At 39.3% G+C, this 20,211-nt stretch overlaps 3 protein-coding genes across 3 annotated transcripts; 1 reads left to right on the forward strand and 2 right to left on the reverse strand.

Moving 5' to 3' along the window:
- Positions 1-3,229: 3,229 nt before the first annotated feature.
- On the reverse strand, positions 3,230-6,200 carry ccl44 (chemokine (C-C motif) ligand 44). The gene is made up of 4 exons (XM_066648335.1): positions 6,073-6,200; positions 5,049-5,178; positions 4,577-4,724; positions 3,230-3,584 (listed from the first exon to the last, which is right to left on the reverse strand). The coding sequence occupies exons 1-4, from the start codon at positions 6,134-6,136 to the stop codon at positions 3,576-3,578; spliced, it is 351 nt and encodes a 116-aa protein (XP_066504432.1). The 5' UTR covers positions 6,137-6,200; the 3' UTR covers positions 3,230-3,575.
- A 3,983-nt stretch (positions 6,201-10,183) lies between these two features.
- Positions 10,184-12,857, reverse strand: pole4 (polymerase (DNA-directed), epsilon 4, accessory subunit). Its single transcript, XM_066648202.1, has 4 exons — positions 12,487-12,857; positions 11,790-11,874; positions 11,659-11,700; positions 10,184-10,433 (listed from the first exon to the last, which is right to left on the reverse strand). Exons 1-4 carry the CDS (start codon positions 12,742-12,744, stop codon positions 10,420-10,422), a joined length of 399 nt encoding a protein of 132 aa, XP_066504299.1. The 5' UTR covers positions 12,745-12,857; the 3' UTR covers positions 10,184-10,419.
- A 1,047-nt stretch (positions 12,858-13,904) lies between these two features.
- LOC136672361 (serine/threonine-protein kinase NIM1) lies at positions 13,905-19,577 on the forward strand. Its single transcript, XM_066648379.1, has 4 exons — positions 13,905-13,926; positions 16,750-17,043; positions 17,789-18,057; positions 18,837-19,577. Exons 1-4 carry the CDS (start codon positions 13,905-13,907, stop codon positions 19,575-19,577), a joined length of 1,326 nt encoding a protein of 441 aa, XP_066504476.1.
- The last annotated feature ends 634 nt before the right edge of the window (positions 19,578-20,211 follow it).

Genomic DNA, 20,211 nt, shown 5'->3' on the forward strand with positions numbered 1-20,211 from the left:
CTTCTGACCAGTACATGGAAGACATGTTTGTATCATCAGCTTCGGTAAAAGTGATTGTAATAACTGATTACTGTTTATAAAGAGGCTTGAGGATAATGCTAATTGAAGTGTAAATGAAGAATGATATACTAGTGTTTCCTAGTGGACAGTGCTTTTGGATGTTTGATGTTGCAAACAGTGGCATTAAAAGTTTGAGTGAATATTTTACCTCATCTGACAGCATGTGATTGCCATTCGATGTCATTTATATTTTAGTCACAATTTTAAAACTGATTTTTATTTATTTACCTTATGACTTTGTTTATGTGTAACGTGACATGGTAAATTAAATTTATTTCGTTAGTACTGTATTATTTTGCAATTAAAAAAAACATTTTTACCATATATTTGTGCTTAATATTGTAATGTCACTCTTTATTTAATATTTGCATGCATTTGTAGTTTATGTGTGTACAAAACACAGTGACTTTAACAGTCAATTTCCCCAGTAAAGTTATATATATTACAGCATAAAATATTACATTTTCAGTGGATTTCTTGGTCATTTGAGTGAAACTTGGGTTTGTATTTCAGGCAGAATTTTCTCAGTTGGCAAATTATCAATAAATTAAGTGCCCTAAAATATTGGTTAAAATATTGACCCTATATATATATATATTTATTTATATTATTATTATTTTTTTTCATGTGTGTGCTTGAAACTTTGTTTATTTGCTTACAAATGTGCTGAAAGTTAATAGCTGGATATGCTGTATCATGTTCATTATTTTGGGAGGATGTAAAAGACCATGACACAAATAAATGTCTCAGGAATAACATGTCCCTTAGTTATTTGTTTTGTTCAGGGGTGTGACACGGCTTGTGCAAAAACACATCTGGAATAAAAGACATTGGGCAAGACTTGACGCTGCATGTGCCTACTTCTTGTCACGGTTGGGCAGGACAGACAAGGGATGTGGACATAAACGCAAGGATTCTTTATTTAACAGGACCAAAAAACAAACAAACACGAGCAAGGAGTTTCACAAACTAACCATACGAACGTAACAGGAACAGACATGAAGACTGACAGACAACCGAGAACAGGGGTAGACATGGGAGACACATAGAAAGAGAAACACACATCTAAACACAAGAACCGACCAGGGGACACTGAAACAAAGGGACTATATATACACAGAGCACTGACAAGGAACACCTGGGGACAATAACAAGAGGGCAGGACTACAAAGGAAACACTGACGAGAGGGCGGAGCTAAGGCGGGACTAGGTCAGAGACAAGAACAACAACCAGAGCCATGTTCTAAATGAGCACATGGTGAGGAAAACAGACAGGACGTTACACTTTTGTAAGATAACTCTTTTTTTTAACATTGTAAACTTACCTGTGTGGGGTTGTTTATACACTAGAATATGTATCGTGAAATGAGAGTGAAATCTGTTTCAAAATAGTCTGAATTAAGGTTACCAAGTTGTCTTACATCACAAACCTAAGGAACCAATCGCATTAATGTTTAGGGTGAGGCTTTAAAGCTGCAGGCAAACTATAGAGGTGTATGTGCTTAAACTGTAACATTGGAAATGACTTCTGAGTAGATATGAGTATCTAAACAGATATGAGTTTTAGAGGTTTAATCACTGATTATAAATTATTACTGATTATTAAATTGTAAGCCACCCTGGAGACGAATGTCTGCTCAATGCAATAAATGTAAATGTTTATCTTGTGTAGCTTTCAGTGTTAGATATTAGAATGCTATTTAGTACAGGTACAATGCCTTTGCTTATAGTTTAACCATGCTACAGATGTAGTGTTAGGAGCCTTGCCCAAGGATATAAGTAGTCTAGTGTAATGCTAAATCTTACTTAAATATTTGGAGGGAAGGAGGGAATTGCTGTAACTTATTAAAAGATGCTAAGCCATTTTTAGATCTAAACCACATGAAATATGTAGATATGTATGACTTGGTTTTTAACTTGTATTAATATTTGATTGTAGGCTCATTCATACACACACATGCACAAACACACTAGATTATATGTATATATATTTAACATATACTAAAATACAATAAATACAAAAAATATTTGATTTGTTAATTCTCTTGAAGTTTTATTTAACCGACAAAATCACAAAGAAAATGTTTCCAGTATTTTTTTACTAAACAACTTAATTATAATTTGTAAATATTAACATCGGCGTCATGGTGGTCAATAGGTGGTGTTGTGGTTGCACAGCTCCAGGGTCCTGGGGTTGTGGGTTTGAGCCCCAATCTGAGTGACTGTCTGTGAGGAGTTTAGTGTGTTATCCGCACATCCTCATAGGTTTCCTCTTGGTGTAACGGTTTCCTCCCATGGTCCAAAAACACGTTGGTAGGTGCTCAAAAGTGTCCATAGGTGTGAGTGAGTGAGTAAATGAGTGTTGCCCTGTTTTACATAAACGTTCCTTTTAATTACACTGTTTAATATTTTGGTAAATGAGGATACCAATTGTTGTCTTGATACAAGACATAAACTGCTCAACAGACCATGGATGCCATCGCCCAGTTCTTCTCCTAATGATGTTCCATAGGAGACAGATCTGGACCGCAGGCAGGTCAGTCAAGCACCCACACTCTGTCTTAGAAGCCATGTTATGTAACAAATGGAATGAGACCTGGCATTGTCTTGCTGAAATAACAATGGACTTACCAAGATAGGACAACATCCCGACAGCAGCATATGTCTTCCTAAAGAAGTTGTGTTTGCCTCCACATCAGTGAAAACTTCTGACATATGCATGCATACATATATATATATCAAATATTCAAATATATCTATTTTTTTTTACGTTTGCAAAATATACTCTGTTTTTCAGTGAAAACACTGAAAATGTTTTCTTTGTTCTATTTCAGGTTTTAAAAGTATTAACACATCACAAATTGTGTTTTTTAATGCATTTCACATAATGGCCATGACTTTTCTGGAAATGTGGTTTGTATTGTATTATAAAATGACTAATCTGCTATTTATTAGAATACAAAATCTTAGGACATGATCAGAATATAAAAATTTACATACTATGTGCAACAAGGCTGAATTGGTGCTGATTGCAAATTATTTTCCCATCATTCAAAGACCATGCTGTTTCCTGCCAGTTTTCTGATGATGGCTTATCTATTCAATGACTTTTCAAGGACATAAAACATCTCCAATAAAAAGCATACAAGCTGAATTTTCACATATTTCTTTATTTATATAAAAAATGATTGCATTAACATACATTAGTAGAATCAGTAATTGCACTATATTTGAGCCAAGAACAGTCATATCACTTTAACTCTATATAACAGCTTGTATAACTTATAAGATGTAGATATGATATAGAGAGATAATGTACAAGCTTGAAGTACAGAGTTAAAAAGGAGAATACTTTGGCCTATAGATTAACAGTCAGGTCAGAAGACATCTATATATCACAATCTTGCTGGGATAGCATACTGTTTCGTAATGAAAGTTATGGATTTACATACTTTCAAGAAGATAGTGACAAAGATGAAAAGGCTGGAGTGATCAGTCATCTTTTCCCTCATCATTTACTGGATCTAATCGGAAAGAAAATAATAATAAATCACAGTTAGTTTACTTATTTCAGTCCTGTAAGTGCAACACAGTCCCTTTAAATGACTACAGATACAACTAAATGTTCTAATTTTGAGGAATATTCTGTAAGACTGTTCTGTAAATGCACATGTTTAGCAAAGGAGTTGTAAAGACTCAGTTCTGGTCTCAGTTAGAAGCTTTCAGGGACTGTTTATTGACAGTGAGCTAACTGTAGTGCATGGGAAAACTATCTTTTAAGAATAATTGTGATAAGCTCTTCAAAATATCATTAGACACAAACCAGGTAGGTTCACAGAGTTCACTTCAAACACATTTATTATGAACAAAAAAGAGAAAAAAAGGACATAGATTAGTTTTAACAGAGGATATATTATTAATATAATTTTTGAGGAATGGGATTGATAAAAATAGTCCATGCAGGATTGTTTCCCATAATAACAGATAAGCTCATAACCTAGTATGAGTGTTATTAACCTAAGCTCATAACCTAGTATCAGTGTTATTAGCCTGATCATGATGCCCAACCATGTCCAAGTTTTGTTACATTAGTGTGACTTTCAATGGAATACGACTTACATACATACATATTCCAATGGAAATTACAGAAGGTCTACTTTGACTTGCAAAAAAACCCCAGAACATTGCACACAGAGGAATTTGTTCTCTGCATTTAACCCAGTCTGTGCAGTGAAACACACATTTACACACACACTAGTGAACACTAGGGGGCACTGAGTACACATGCCCAGAGCAGTGGGCAGCCCTAGCCACGGCACCCGGGGAGCAGTTGGGGGTTAGGTGCCTTGCTCTAAGGCATTTCAGATCACCTGCCAGCTCTGGGGATCGAACTGAAAACCATCCAGTTACAAGCCCAGTTCCCTAACCACCAGGCCACAGCTGCCCTGGATTAATACAACAAATCGAGATAATTTTGATTTACATTACACGACCTCCCCAGGGAAACTTAGATTACCTCTGACATGACGGGCAGGTTCCCATGCGGATGGAGCCACATGGTCCTGTGGATTTTGGCTGCTTGCCTCTCAGCCAGTTTCCGTATTAACCTCCTCGATTTCTTATTGGTGGGGTCCAAACACTTCACTGCCCTCTTGGTGTACAATCTGCCATGATAAACATAAGCCAGAACAGGAGAGAACAACCGAGTCAGGCAAGAGCAAACGTCAGCTCAAGTTTCTTTTTTCCGAGCCAACGTGCACTGATGTCTCAATCTTGCACGGTCCAAATCAGCACCAGACAAATTGGCCCACTCAGGGAACAGTTTGGGTATTGTCCACCCAGCCTGAGCACATTCTTGAGCTGCACTTGCTCTGCAATTACTGCACTTAGTAATAAATATACGACCTGCAAGGATGGCAGTGCCTGGGAGATTTAATAAGGCACATTTTCCATTTATGCAGTCACTCCAAGATGCTTGGAATACTTGCATGAGTGCTCGTATGCTGCAGTCTGGCCCCTCTGTCTGCATCTCGAACCTAATGACATCTTTGATCCGCACGTGCCCATGTGAGTACTGCATACAGCACTGGATGTCCCGCTGCATCTGCACTCCCTTCCCTGCCAGAAACAGAGAGAGAGAGAGACAAACTCAGAGAAAGAGAGAGAGACAGGGTGATAAGGAGACCAATTCCTTGGATAGGGTTCTACAAATCTGGCACTGCAGGGCTGGTGTCCTACAACGTGTAGTGATCATCCTGCTCAGAAACACCTGATTCAACTGATCTGTCCACTAGCAGGTCTAGTTTGTGTTAGAGCAGGGAAAGGACTGTGTTATGCAAAGTGGACTGGACGCTGGAGAATGTTTCCATAAAAATCTTTCAGTGGATGGGTTTTGCAAGTATAAAGGATAGCTATGAGATATATGTATAGAAAAGCATATCCAACCCAAGAACCATTCAAATTCTAAGTGACTAGTCTGAATAGTAAATACAACATGGCTTTATATATGTCTTTACTTGGTGGTAACTGAACTGACATGTCTACTTATAATACTTTTTCTGCCTGACCATAACAAGAAAAATGAGGAATCCTACTGATGTAACGGGGAGGCACAATAGAGGACAAATGCATCATTCAGTTCAGGGAGGTTTTTATCTACGTCCACGTGTGTTTTGTTATGGCTTGATGGAAATGCAACATGGCAGATACATGTGGACCGTGACATGTCCTATCCTGCAGATATTACCTTGTGCGATATTCAGTAGGTGCCAGAAGCAAGCTTGTCCTAATGACATCACCTAGATCCTCCTAGAGACTCTGGCATCATTAAAACAGCACATCTCTCTCTCTGTCTCTCTCTCTCTCTTTCTCATTTGCATGCAAAGCATTAACAGCTCATCCCAGCAAATGGGTTTCACACACTATTCTGCTTCCACCATCCTGCTTCCTCTTGACATCCCACTAATGCCAAACTCCAGAGCAGCCCAGTGTAACAGTGCGATTCCTCCTTACCTTCCAGAGAGCCAAAGAGTATGACAGTGACGGAGAACACGGAGATAGTCTGCAGCAACAACATTGTTCGAGTTTCAGACAGGATTTAATCCGCTGTGCTGTCTGCTGTACCTCTGTCTCTTTTATATTTTTCTAGCCTCACTCCCTCCCTCCCTCCCTCCTCCCGTGTTTCTCTCGCTCTATCTCTCTCTCACTCACTCACATGCTAACACACCCACATTCCCCCTCATCCATCTCCACCTCCTCCCTGCTCATGTTTGTGTGTGATCCTTGTTTGCTGAGAGCACTTGTGCCTTCTCTTTTCTCACTCAGTTCACACTGGAGTGATGAGAGGATCGAGAGCATAATTGGATGGAGAGGAGAAACATCCAATTTTTAGCAGAGGAGATACACACTCGCCAGGTCATAGGTACGCCTACCTTACTTGAAAACACCTACCATACAGTATAAGTGCACTTCACAGGTACACGATTTCACAGCTAGATATGATCTGACCTAAAGGTAAGCAGATTCGGGGGTGCTGTTACAGGTATTCTCACTTGCCACCAAAATTTCTATCCTGATGTGAGTGGTGTCCTTCAGCAACACACTCTGAAAATAGTTGGGACAGTAGCATGTTTACCACAGTTACTTCACATCTTTCCTTTTGAACGGTTTAATCATTTGGGAAACGAGGATACCAATTGTTTCTGACCATTCTGTCTTGATACAATACTTCAGCTGCTCAACAGACTGTGGTTAACATTGTCTGGTTCTTATCCTCATGATGCACCATAAAATGCACCATTGGTGTAGCACTACAGAATGTGGCATGGCATTGTCCTGCTGAAATGAATACAGAGTTCCTGGGAAAATATGCCATATTCATTCATTCATTATCTGTAAGCGCTTATCCAGTTCAGAGTCGTGGTGGGTCCAGAGCCTACCTGGAATCATTGGGCGCAAGGCGGGAATACACCCTGGAGGGGGCGCCAGTCCTTCACAGGGCAACACACACACACACATTCACACCTACGGACACTTTTGAGTCACCAATCCACCTACCAATGTGTGTTTTTGGACTGTGGGAGGAAACCAGAGCACCCGGAGGAAACCCACACGGACACGGGGAGAACACACCAACTCCTCACAGACAGTTACCCGGAGCAGGAATTGAACCCACAACCTCCAGGAGCTGTGTGACTGCGACACTACCTGCTGCGCCACTGTACCGCCCCAAAACATGCCATATTTATTTTATTTATCTCTAAAAACCCTTGGTATACTGGAACATCAGTGTAAATTTCTCACAGATGCAAGTTTGCCTTGATCCCTGATGCACATCCCGTACTATGAGAGAGATGTTGTTTTTTGCACCTATTGCATAAAAGTCAGCGCTGTCCTTTTAGCATGGAAAACACAATGTTCATATTTTTATGAAAACAAGCTGAAACATGGACTCCTTTGGCCACAGCATGTTTCTATTGTCTTTTTGTAGATCTGAGCTGAGCCTGAGCCCTCAACTCTTCTCAACTTTCACCTCACATAATAGTGTTTCAAGTTTCATTTCATGATGCTGTGGGGGACTCTGAAGTGATAACTGTTATTCTCTCATGTAGATTGGCTTAAAGTGATTAACAATGGCCTATTATTGTCTGCAAACAATGAGCCTCAATTTATATCTTTTATATTCAACTGCCTCTGGTGTAACGCTTCAAAACTGTGCCACATGAAATTTAATAGAACATTTTTACTCTTACTTTACCTGTCCCAACTTTTTGAAGTGTCTCAATAAATAAATATAAACTTTACTTAAACTTAAAAAACCAAGCTTACAGTGAAAACATTGGATCACAGATTCTTGATTTATTGCATTTTACAAAATGTCGCAACTTTTCTGGAAATGTTTATATGTTTGGCCGTCACAGTCACAGATCTTACCACAGCTGAATACCTAAGAGAGAATTTTGGATGCGTGTGTTAGACAGCACTGTCCAAAACCATCACGAAAACACTAATTCAGGAAATAGCTTTTGCAGGAACAGTTGTTCCATTCCTCCACAACAGTGACAGAGACTTGTAGAGGCTATGCCAAGGAATACCAAAGCTTTTTTGTGCCTCAAGCCCTGTCTTAAACACACACTAGTCTTCTAGTCTTTAATTAATGGTCAGTTTCTGACCACAGGTCATGCTGGATGATCATTTCTGGACTATTCTTAACCAAACAGTGACACAGAGCTTTAAAAAAACTGTCCCTATGATTCCAGCAGTGTTTGGCATAAAGGATGAACTGAGTATAGCATAAATTATTATAGAGCAAACATTTCCAACTCGTCCTTTGGACCCTACACTGTACAGTTTCAGGTGTGCACCAGGTGGGTGGAGGTGCCATATTGGGGTTTGATTCCTGACCCAGGCAAACATGCCACACTATGCCAGAGTCCTTGGGAAAGCCTCCTAATGCTATATTTTGTTGTTCTGTTTAAAAACATGTATCCAGGGTGCAGGGCCTCGGGGTCCTGGGTATAATCCTTTCCTTGGGTCACTGTCTGTAAAAAGTTTTGGTAGTCTCCCTGTGTCTGTATGGGTTTCCTCCATGTGCTTGATTTACCTTCAACAACTCAAAAAATGTGTTGGTAGGATAAGTAGCAAAGCCAAATTATTCCACATTTGAGAGTATGTGAGTGACTGGGTAACCTTGTGGTGCCCTGCTATGGACTGGCAACCTGTCCAGAGTGGGTTCCTACTTTGTGCCATTGATCTCTGTTTGGCCCAGGACTGACCACTGATCTGGATTGAATGATAATTTAAAAAGTCACACTGAATCAGACAGCAGAATTAAATGGCCAATGAAAATTGTTTCAGGGAAGGCACCCAGTAAACCAGAAGCTCCTTATTATTAGCACCGACACTGGTAGAATTCCTTCTGCAGAGCAGTGGTTCCACTGGTACCCTGGAGTACTACTTCCTCGTCTGCACTTTGCAATCCCCTCACCGTTCTTAATTGGAATGACAGGTGGAGAAAAATGTGCAGTGATTTTGCATGCTGATATATGACAGAAGAAATTATTAAACCCAGTACAGAACTCTATACTGATGTAAAGCTTTTTCGACAGAAGTCATTTGCTTCATGTAATGAGTTATTTGACATATACCTGAGGTCAAAGTACTAAAACGAGCACTACATGGGGCAGGTATTTGGTGATTTGGGAGCACTTGGACTGGACTTTTTCAGCTGCAAAAACATACCCATGATTTCAATGTGTCCATGAGCCAGACATATTCCCCGCATCCCGTTTAGACTATTATGAGATCACCGAACAGCATTCAGACAAAAACATGCCAATCAATGTTGAAAGAAGTCCCTACTAATTCCTGGAGATGAGTTCCAGTGGGACGGTACCTAACAGACTGCAACCTGAAATGCTGAAAAACAGCAGAAGTCTAAGATTACTCAGTTGTACAATTAAACAATGAGGGTTTTTAGCAGCTGTGTTCTGCTGATGAAATTCAAATTCAAATGAAGTTCAATTGACTGCATGAGGGAGTAAGAATGAGAAAGAATGAAAGAAAAAGGCAGGAGGTTTCTTCTGTTGTTCATGGTGGTCGAGGACACAATCTTGCATTGGCCTGTACTGGAGTTAAGCAAGCATGCTGTGGATTAATGGAGCACAACCCAAAATATTTTTGGCAGGGGCTTTATTCTCCTGGGCAGTTGGTAACAGGTCTTTTGTAAGACCACCAAGGCTTTCCCGTTGTGGGGAGGTTCTTTATCACAGACTATGGTTACTTCTAATCTCAAATAAGGCCCATGTTATGCGGTTTTGATTATGGGCATTCTGTTAAATTCTCCTCAACCTGCTGGCTTACAGAAACAGTAAAACATTCCGGATATATTGGCATGTTAAATACAGTCTTATGCTTTCGGCCTAAAGGAAAAATTGCAGATATTTGGAAGGAAACAAATAGGAAATGCCCAAGGCACCGAGGTAGACATCCAGTCTGTTTGTGCAGACTATTCTGGAACATTGCCTTAAAGAAATTCAAGACGAGCACAAGGTTGCCTCATTGCATTCGACCATTTACAGTTTCCTTTGTCTTCACTGCGAAACCTAATCAGACAAACCACTGCTTAATATATAAATCTGAGTTTATTTCAACATGTATTACAAGAGATTAACACGGACAATTTGTAATTTACACACAATAATGGTCTAACAAGTCAAAGCTGTACATTTCTAATATATAAAAATTACTGAAAATAATCCCGTCCCAATAATGTACAGAAATAAACAAAAATAGCAGTCATTTGTTGTTGAGACATTTCTTTTAAAGAGCATCGTCTTCTTATGAACCAACAGGTGCCATTCAGTCCAAGGTACCTGGAGATAAAATCAATGACGGACAGTAGTTAAATGACAAAATTCTGTTCAATGAATGAACAAAAATGTTGAACATAGCAGACTTTCCAAAGTAACACCAGGCAATTTCTGGTAAGTAAGAAAGACAGTAAGTTCTTGTCTTGTCTCGGTGCTATACTAATTCTTGTGTTCCGAGTGTCTTTCAGCCTTCGTGAACTTTAAACATGGACGTTTTTTTCCTTTTGAATCAATATCATTCAAAGGCTTAACGATGATGGCAAACACAAAGTCATAAAAGTACATTTCTCTGAAAACAATGACTTTTATTCTGCCCCTTGTAAATGATGACAGATGATATCATTCAGCATGTTTTTATGTTTTCCTCCCCCTGTATATCTTTATTGCATGCAGTAAAACATGTCTTTTTAGTAGAAGAAAAAAAACCTCATTTTGTAAATTCTTCAAGTTCTTCAAATAAACCTTAGAATTTATTTTGGCAACTCTGGATATATTTTTCATTACACAAGAATTTATATTTCTTAGTGAGGCTGCCAGGAGTGGACAGCTTCATTATTTTCAGTTTCATTTAAAAGAGTTATTGCATGTGTTGAAAGAAAAAAAAAATCTCCAACTGGCTTGGGCAGTTGGAATGTGCATCACCCTTTCACAACCTAGCAGCTCCTTGTGTATCAGCCTTGAGTGACTACTACAAAAAGCATCCACATATGGAGCCAGTCTGTCAGAAAGGATTCATTAGATCGCAGCTAGACGAGCACCTGTTGAGAACATTTAGTGGCATCTTTTGCTCTAAGAAGTGGCTACATGGACATATCTTTTTTTATTTAACTGAAGTAGATTTATGATAATGGAGGCACCCTGGAGCAAACGTGTCACTATCACACACCTCCAAGATCCTGGGGTTAAGGGTTTGAGGCCCACCTCGTGACTGTCTGTGTGGAGCTTGGTGTGTTCTCCCCATGTCTGAATGGGTTTCCTCCCACAGTCCAAATACACATGTTGGTAGGCGATTGTCTGTTCAAGTGTCCATGTGTGTGAGTGAGTGAGTGAGTGAACAAATGGTGCCTAGTGACGGACTACTGAACTAATGAACATCACTTGATGACTTTATTTTTGTATAGCTACAGACCTGTGAGCAATTCCTTCAACTCTGTTAAGGGTTTTTTAAAAAGGTTATGAGTGACTTCATCACTTTCAGTTATACCAAAGAGTCCAATGGTTTACTTACCCTCAAGAAATGCAAACTCATCTATTGCCTCTATTGCATTGTCTGTGAGAAGAAGAAGCACAAATTATTTCTGCATCAATCAAAGCCAACAGGAAAATAAAGGAACTGCACTAAAAAGTGTTTCAACTCACCGAGGTCTTTCCTCTGTAGAGTTTTCCTTTTTCCCTGCTGTGCATATACAAGTGCATCCTTGGCTATCATTTCCACAAAGAGCTCCTTGAATGCAAAAGACAACTCATTACTGACTTGGTCAAGAATAAATGTTTAATATACATTATGAATACTACCATTTCTGGCAGGACCCACAGTTAGCTGACAGAGGTGGATGTACAAACAAAACAATTTTCATTTACATACAACATAGCCCTTTTTTGGGATGTATATATATGTGTGTGTGTGTGTTTGATGTTATATGGCAAGGTTTGGACTGAGTCAAATTATAGGATTAGATTATCGTCGAATAAGGAATATGGCGCTTGATGCAAACTTTAATGACTATTTCTGTTTGTTCTCTAGGTGAAACTAACGCAACATAAGACAAAATGTACCACTGGATTTGCACAGACCTCTTTAAGCGAGGTGCCCAAAATGTGACGGTAGTTTTAGGTTTTAACTTCGCGTGCCACCTTAAATTCTGTCGGTTGGAACAAGCTGTGATGTTATGCATGTTGTACGTACTACATTATTTAAGGTGGAACGGAAAACACGAAAAGCAGGCAAATGAGAAGCTAAATTCTAGGCTTTTGGGTCCCGCTGCCGTCACCGTCTCTGAATCGCTGTAGCTCTAGCTTCGTTAGCCAACGTTAGCTTGCGGAGGCGGTCACTTACCGTTGCTTTGGCGATGATGAACACAGACTCTTGGCTTGCGAGGTTCAGGTCGGGGTCCGCCTTCATCAGCGCCTTGATGCGCGTGAGAGGAAGTTTCGCGGGCCGGGTCGGAGCCCCCGCGGGCGCGCTGCTGCTCTGAGCCCCGGGAGCCCCGGGAGCCCCGTCATCCTCTCCGTCCGCCAGCGGCTCCTCCCCAGTTCCGCCGCCGCTCACCTCGCTGTCTGGAACGGACACACTCACTACTGCCGCCGACGACATCTCACAGCGGCCTCCGTACAACTGTTAACTGACCGAATTCTATAGAGAAGCACGCGCAGCTATTCTCCCGCCAAATCAGACCGTAAACACGGAGAGGGGGCGGGACACATGAGTCTACGTCATAGTATGACGTTATGCCCGTAATAACGTGTTTTATATATGTAAACAAAGTCTTATCAGTATCTATTAATATTATATTATTTATGTAACTGCATTTTTGACAATATACACAAATATATATTTATTGACCAATTTTTAAGGACTTTTAAATAACAAGAAATGCTTTTACATTTCATATAATAAAGGCCTCACTGTATTGCTGAATGATGAATTTGATCAATTACGGTGTTTTTCTAAACCGATTATTGTTGGAATAAAAAACACAAAAAGCCATGGCAATATATTTTTTCATTTTTTCCTTATATATGTACATAAATGTTTTATTCTGTGGGACAGGATTTAAAATTAGTAAGTCATCGTTTACATGAAACGACTCAAACACCAGATATATGTAAATTATATTTCGAATAACAATTTTGGGCTAATCTGATTAAAAAAAATTCAAATAAATGTAATGATTCATCTTGCAGAAAAATAAATCCATAAACACAGAGAAAACACTTTAAATCATTTTAAAAATTAATAAATAAATTGCAAGCATTCTCCCTTCTTGTTTAATAAACAGTGAATGTTACACTGGGAATGTCAATAAGATGCTTACTAGGTTCTAACTAATCTGTGGTTTTGCTAAAAATACCAAGCCTAAGTTGTAAGAAACGTATAATCTCTTTGATCTGTTTGACAGTCAAAATTCAGTGTTTATCATTGGTGTGGTTAATGGGAACCTTCCATAAACTGAATTATTAAGGACCCAAATAGTATCTAAAAGTGGCTAAACTAAGATATTTGGAGGTTACATGATTCATAATTGCAATTATTGTTCTATCCATGTACAGAAAACATAGAAATTTTACATTCCTTATTTTCATCCCACTTCCAAGCTTTTTGCAGGGGTTGCAAGCGTGTCTGCAGTGTTTCCACAAGCCTGTGACACTCAGGTATTAATACATTCTCTTAATTGGATTGAACAGTAGCGAACTATGGGCTACAGACAGAGCTTTCATTCTTAGTGTGGCCAGCTCTCCAGCACAGGAGCTAGGATGAAGGACCCTCAGCTACCAGGTAAAACATGAATATTTACTTCTTTCATAGTGGGTAAAAACTATATCTGAACATTGAGTCTATTTCTTTCTGTCTGCTTTCAAGTTGTACCTTCAGCATCTTTATTCAGGGAACAGAGCTGTACCATACTCCACTAAAATGGAGGATTTTTTTAGGTGCACTTATTACATGCACCCTGTTTGGACTTAATTCTGGCAATGTATTAAACCTTTCTGGCTCACAGTTTGACAGGTAACCACCCTGTTGTACATCTGGGAGTGCATTTATTTTAGGGAAATTATCCCTATGCACCTTTTTTATGTACCGTATTTTTGCTTCTGTGGCATGAGGTCATTTCAAAAGCAGTCTGGACAATATTTAATAACTTCTGAGTAAATAATTTAGGCTTAATGGCAACTTTAGTTTCAAAACCAATTAAACATGTAATTTCTACAGCTTCCAATCAAGCGCAAAAACAAAACTAAACACATGATTAAGGAAACATATATAATCATATATAAAAATATATAATCTAATGTTATATACTGTTTGTGCTTTAATTTGTGCAGTTTTTAGAATGCAGCATGTAATAGAAACTTTATGGCTATATTGTCACTATCTAAAAACACCAGAAACCAAAAAGTACCCCAAAATGACAATATTAAAGAAGGAGGCTAAAGCATTCTTTATTCCTAATGTAAATAAATGTAAAGAAATTTTATTCCAAATCATTCTGTGGCATTAATATTGGTCAATTCTTCATGAATATTCCACACATTGCAAAGAACATGTTTTGTATTTATGTAATGTAGGTGACACATATTGTTTTGGACAGCGGCAATGTGTAATAAATTCTACAACTGAACTTAAAAGGAGCTAAAACGTGAGGTTAAAGTTGAGCAGTGCTAAACAGTACTGCTGAAAGCAGTTCAGTGGATTTTCCTGTAGTCTATAATTAGAAATCCAATCTGCAGCCTGTATGTCTAAAAATGGACTGTAATCCCAAAGTACTATGACATTGCTTCCCTCACCTTAGTGATGAGCCCTGCCCAAATGGACAGATGATAAATCAGGATTACAGTGCAATGGAACATCAGGAACTCTGAAAGGAAATAATAGAAGGAACATTTCTGAAAATTTGTATTTATGTATAGAAATATACAGATTTGCAGCAAATTCAACTGAGGCTATACAAAAACTTTAATTTAAACTGAACTGATTTAATAGTAAATTAATATGATTGCTCTATAGTTATAGTTTTATTTATCAGTTTTAATGTAAGAATAACTGTAGTAACTGTTGGCAGCAGATAGAGTAAAATGTTATTTATAACCTGGCCTGTTTTTAATTCAGGATCCTATATATTGTTCATCCCTTATGTAAATTAATTACAACCATTATTCTTCATAAAGAACTTAGTTTCGTATGAATATCAAGAGCTATCTGGGTGAAGAAACTGTGTTTTGCTGGTTTCTTCTGACCTCACCCTGCAGTTAGAAGGCTGCTTCTTCAGAAATAATTTTGGCCATCTCTAATGGAAGGTCAACCACTCAGATTAAATGGTTCATAATTTAGCTGAGATAAAACAGGAATTGGAAAGGTTTGGTTAGTGGAATGTGCTTTAGTCTGTGGGGTTTATAGTAAGACAGATTTCCAAATTATTACAATACAAAAAATCTGTTAAAACTTAGAATAGAGATTTTTTTGTATGCACAATTATAGCATTTATAATATCTATAGAAAAGCTTAAAACCGAAGGGTACAGTCTAGAGCAGCAGTATACAAGGTCTACTCAGATCACCATGCCCAACGGAAAATGTGGGCTAATGGGTTTATAAAGCCCATTAGCATTGAGCAGTAGAGCAGTAGATTTTGTTACATCTGCCATGATTTGGAATAAGCCTTTATAGATGTAGGTATAATGTACTGTGTAAAAAAATGATTTAGTCTGAAATAGGCACATTCTGACATCTGCTAATGGGCACATTTTCACCTTTAACTGCAGAGAATGGGCTTCCACACAAAAAGTGATGTCCCATAAACACCAAAAAAATAAGAGAATTTTTCAAAATTTATTCAAAGAGGCGTCTTTAGTTATAATTCAAACCTCTAATCTAGGCCTCGGAAACATTACACCCTCCGGGTGGAAGGTTTTTGTGACCTCCAGCCATTGGCACTGAAGCAGGATTTTAAGTATGTGGAAAGACCGGGGGCTAATCCCATCATAATTGCTCCACTTGTAAATCCAAGAATAAGTCACAGAGTTAAAGGGTAGTGGAATGAACTCCATGAATTACAAATGTAGCCTTATTGGGTAGATTTTGTTGTATATATGTGTAAACTGCTTTGTACATGCTGATATATAATTAGCATGCGTAAGATATCCTGTGACTGACCTACACCGACTTGATGATTATTAGCATTATACTAGGTGGCCTACTGTGGTACAGCTAATACAGTCTAAGCACTTTCATTCATATTCCTTTACTCTTGTGTTCTTGATTTTTAGCCTCATTATTAGCATCACTTTTATCATTAGCCTCAGTGTTGTTAATAACGTTGTAGATTTTGATCTAAAAAGCTAAAATCTAAAAAGCCCAAATGTTACATCGTCAAATATTAGGCCAGCTTTTCCTCAAAGGAGTTTGTTCCTTCACTAACAACTTCTGCTGTTCTGGCTGTTTTACACAGCTGAACATATATGGTAGTCCTGAAAACCTTAAAGCATCCAATATTTATTATTTTTTTAATCTTAAGGGGTACCTTATGTAGTTGGAGGGTGTGTATAGCTCTGACTAGGTTCAAGACTGCTTACTGACCACATTTTTTTTTATCTTTGATCAGGTACCAAATTCCACAAGGTCTGGCCAAAGCGGAATTCCGATAAGAAAACAAAAAGCGAAACAGCGATGAAAACCACCAAGCCTGGGCTTTCAGCATCTAAGGTCCCAGCTTTAACAGCAGAGCAAAGAATGAAACAGTCACCATTTGAGAAGGTGGTCTACGATATGTCCCACAATGAACGAGTGGTCAGTGATATCATTCTGGGTAAAAGGATCGCCTTCTATGAGCTCAGAGGAGAAGTAGGCACCGGCAACTTCTCCCATGTCAGACTCGGTGTTCATGCCCTAACTAAAGGTGAGAACTGTGATGAATTACTGGAGGATGTTGCTTCAGATGTGAAAATATCCCACAGGGATCTGGCCATACGTCCAGTATGAGAAAACTACTCAGTGCTCTAGGTCTGAAAGGGTATAGAGCTGTCAAGAAGCTGTTAATGAATTAAAGTAATAGCAAAATAGGAGAAGCTGCAACAATATGTAGACACAATAATATATATTCAGAAAAATATTCACATTCTGTTAATGATCTGAGAATTCTATATAATTTTTACTTATTTTTGTTTGTGTAGTGGTCATATAAACTTGGATGCAGAATAGTTAGCCTTAGCAGGCTTTCAGCCCCTCAAGTTTACAGTCCCTGACATTTGTCAGCACAATTGAACAGCAACTGCACATACCAATGACCAGAGGTGATCTGCTCACATAAGCACCATGTAATCCTATCAGATTTGCAGGACCCCCTTAGTGAATGCAAACATGTTTTCTACATCTCTTTAATCTGTGTGGATGCACTGAGCAGATGCCTGGAGGAAAATGAGGGGAATGCAGGGGTCCATGACTGCAAAATCCCCTGTTAGGTACATAGTTTTGTTGAACATTATATTAAACCTGGGAGAAGATTCCAGTTAAATTAGTCCTGGGCACCTCAAATACCCCCCACCCCCCTCCTCCACTACGACCACCACCACCATACCTTTGTATAATACCCTCATTTATTCTCTCTGCTAATGTTGACCCCCAAATTTTCTCTCTGTTCCCAGAACGGGTTGCAGTCAAAATCCTTAATAAAATGCGCCTGGACAAGAAGACACAGACTTTATTTACTTCTGAAATCTCTTGCATGGAAAGACTTTCACATCCGAATATTGTGCGCCTTTATGAAGTCGTAGAAACAAGTAAGCACTTGTACCTGGTGATGGAGTATGGCAGTGGGGGAGACCTCTTCTCACGCATCAGCAACAGGGGACGCCTTCCAGACATTGAGAGCAAGCTCATCTTTGCCCAAATTATCTCTGCAGTCAAATACATGGTGAGAAAAGTGCACTTCTGACACCGAAAGTGACCTTGATATGTAAATACACACCTCACCTTTGCTTCAAATGTAAATGATGATCTTCTATCATATTTATTTGCATATTATATTAAATTACATCTTTTGTAGGTGTCATATTGTTTAAAAATGGACTAAAACAGAGAAAAAGCCTTAGAGCAGCGCCCCGGCCTATATATAAAAACGAAGCCATGGCTACAACTGTTGTTAACATACTTTTGTGCCTAAACAGTGTTTCCACACTAGCCCCGAGAGATGTATTTTCCAGGGATGAACATTAGACCACCTTTAAAATAGCTAGCAAATGCAGAAGGAAGCCAGCTAGCTACTGCTAGGAAACCTAATGTAATTCCTGCATTGCCTGTGTTTGTTTATTAGCATCTGCACCATATTGTTATCATTTCTTTTCAATGGTTGTTGGAGTTACTGCATGAACAAGGAAAGTTAGTATAATTAAATTACGGAAACTCTGGTATAAAATTAGCCTTTGAGGGGATTAGTTCAAAACAGTTTGACCAGAAATCCTTAATGGAGAACAGGATCAACTGTAAATCCTTAACTGAGAAATGGATTAACCAGAAATCTTTTATTGAGAAAGGGGATATAAATTAGGTCCTGGTATTAGGAGGTGAAAATGTTTGTAAATATAAGACACAGATAGCTATGAAACTAGTATGAAGACATAATTATTAAGGAGTGTTGCATTACAGATCCGTATGAATGCTAGACTCATCTTTTTCATTCTCCTGTTGCTCCAGCATGAAAACAACATTGTCCACCGCGACCTGAAGGCAGAGAACATTTTCTACACCACTAGCTACTGCATCAAAGTGGGCGACTTCGGCTTCAGCACGGTCAATGGGCCGGGCGACATCCTAACCACGTTCTGCGGCTCTCCACCTTACGCAGCCCCTGAGCTGTTCCGGGAGAAGAGCTATGCGGGTCGTTATGTGGATATTTGGGCCCTGGGTGTTCTTCTGTACTTCATGGTGACCGCTGCCATGCCATTCCATGCAGATAACCTCAGCCGGTTAAAGCGCTGTATTCTGCAAGGGTCTTACACTATCCCTCAGCATGTGACTGAGTCCTGCCAGCAGGCCATTAATGGAATGCTGAGGCAAGTGCCTCCTGACCGCAGCAGCATTGCTGAGATAATGACCTGCCCCTGGCTGACAGGCATTGACTACCCCAAGCCTTACCCCACCCTCAGCCTGACACCCAACCACCTGGCAGACCCCTCCCAAAGCCTGACCACTGAGGAACAGGAAGTGGCATCAGCACTAAAGGACATGGGCATTAGCAGCACACACCTGCAGAACAACACCTGCATAGACCTGCGCAGTCCCATCACAGGAACTTATCGTATCCTGCTGCACAGCATTCAGAAACGCCGCTCAGTAGAAGCTGTGGGATATTCCGCACTTTATCCCGAGGACTTCCAGGAAAGCAAGCACTGGGACAGCAAGCATGACCCCTCCGCTGTCTGCACCATGCTATAAACACTGGCTTCTAGGTGGCAATGAAGGTGCACTTGGAAGTTCCCAATTAAACTCATAAATTTTCAAGGATGTGACTGACAGATCATAAATAACAAAAAAATAGTGCAAGGTTCCCAGTACACCTGTATACATGCTGAGACTTATCACCCACACTACATTCTCGAATATTTGGTAACCCTGAGCAGCGTTCCACTTAAGGACTTCCTACTCACATTAGTCATATTTTATCACAAGAAAGCATTAACTCTGTTTGATATCAGATATTTCACTTCCATGTTTAATTTCCAGTCAAAATGGCCATCAGTTTTAAAAACTGGACTGCCACTTTAGACAAAAGCTTCAACAACTAAATATATTTCCATTATTTTGGAAGATAGTATCCACCCTTTGCCTTTATTTGATTTTCTGGTCTTTACAACAGACGTGTTTCCAGTTGTTGGCTTCTTAAGACCCAAATAATCCCAAACACACTCAGTGATGTTATTTGTTTCAGTAACAGCATATTGGCAGGTCCACGTCCTTTTAGACCCATAGGGTTGTCTTCTTACAGTGGAAGGAGGCCTACTACACTATACCACACAGTGGACATAAAGTGGAAAACTGTAATACGGCAGTTTTAGCTGTGACCAGAAGA

The sequence above is a fragment of the Hoplias malabaricus genome, chromosome 16, assembly GCF_029633855.1.
Source record: "Hoplias malabaricus isolate fHopMal1 chromosome 16, fHopMal1.hap1, whole genome shotgun sequence".
NCBI lineage: Eukaryota > Metazoa > Chordata > Actinopteri > Characiformes > Erythrinidae > Hoplias > Hoplias malabaricus.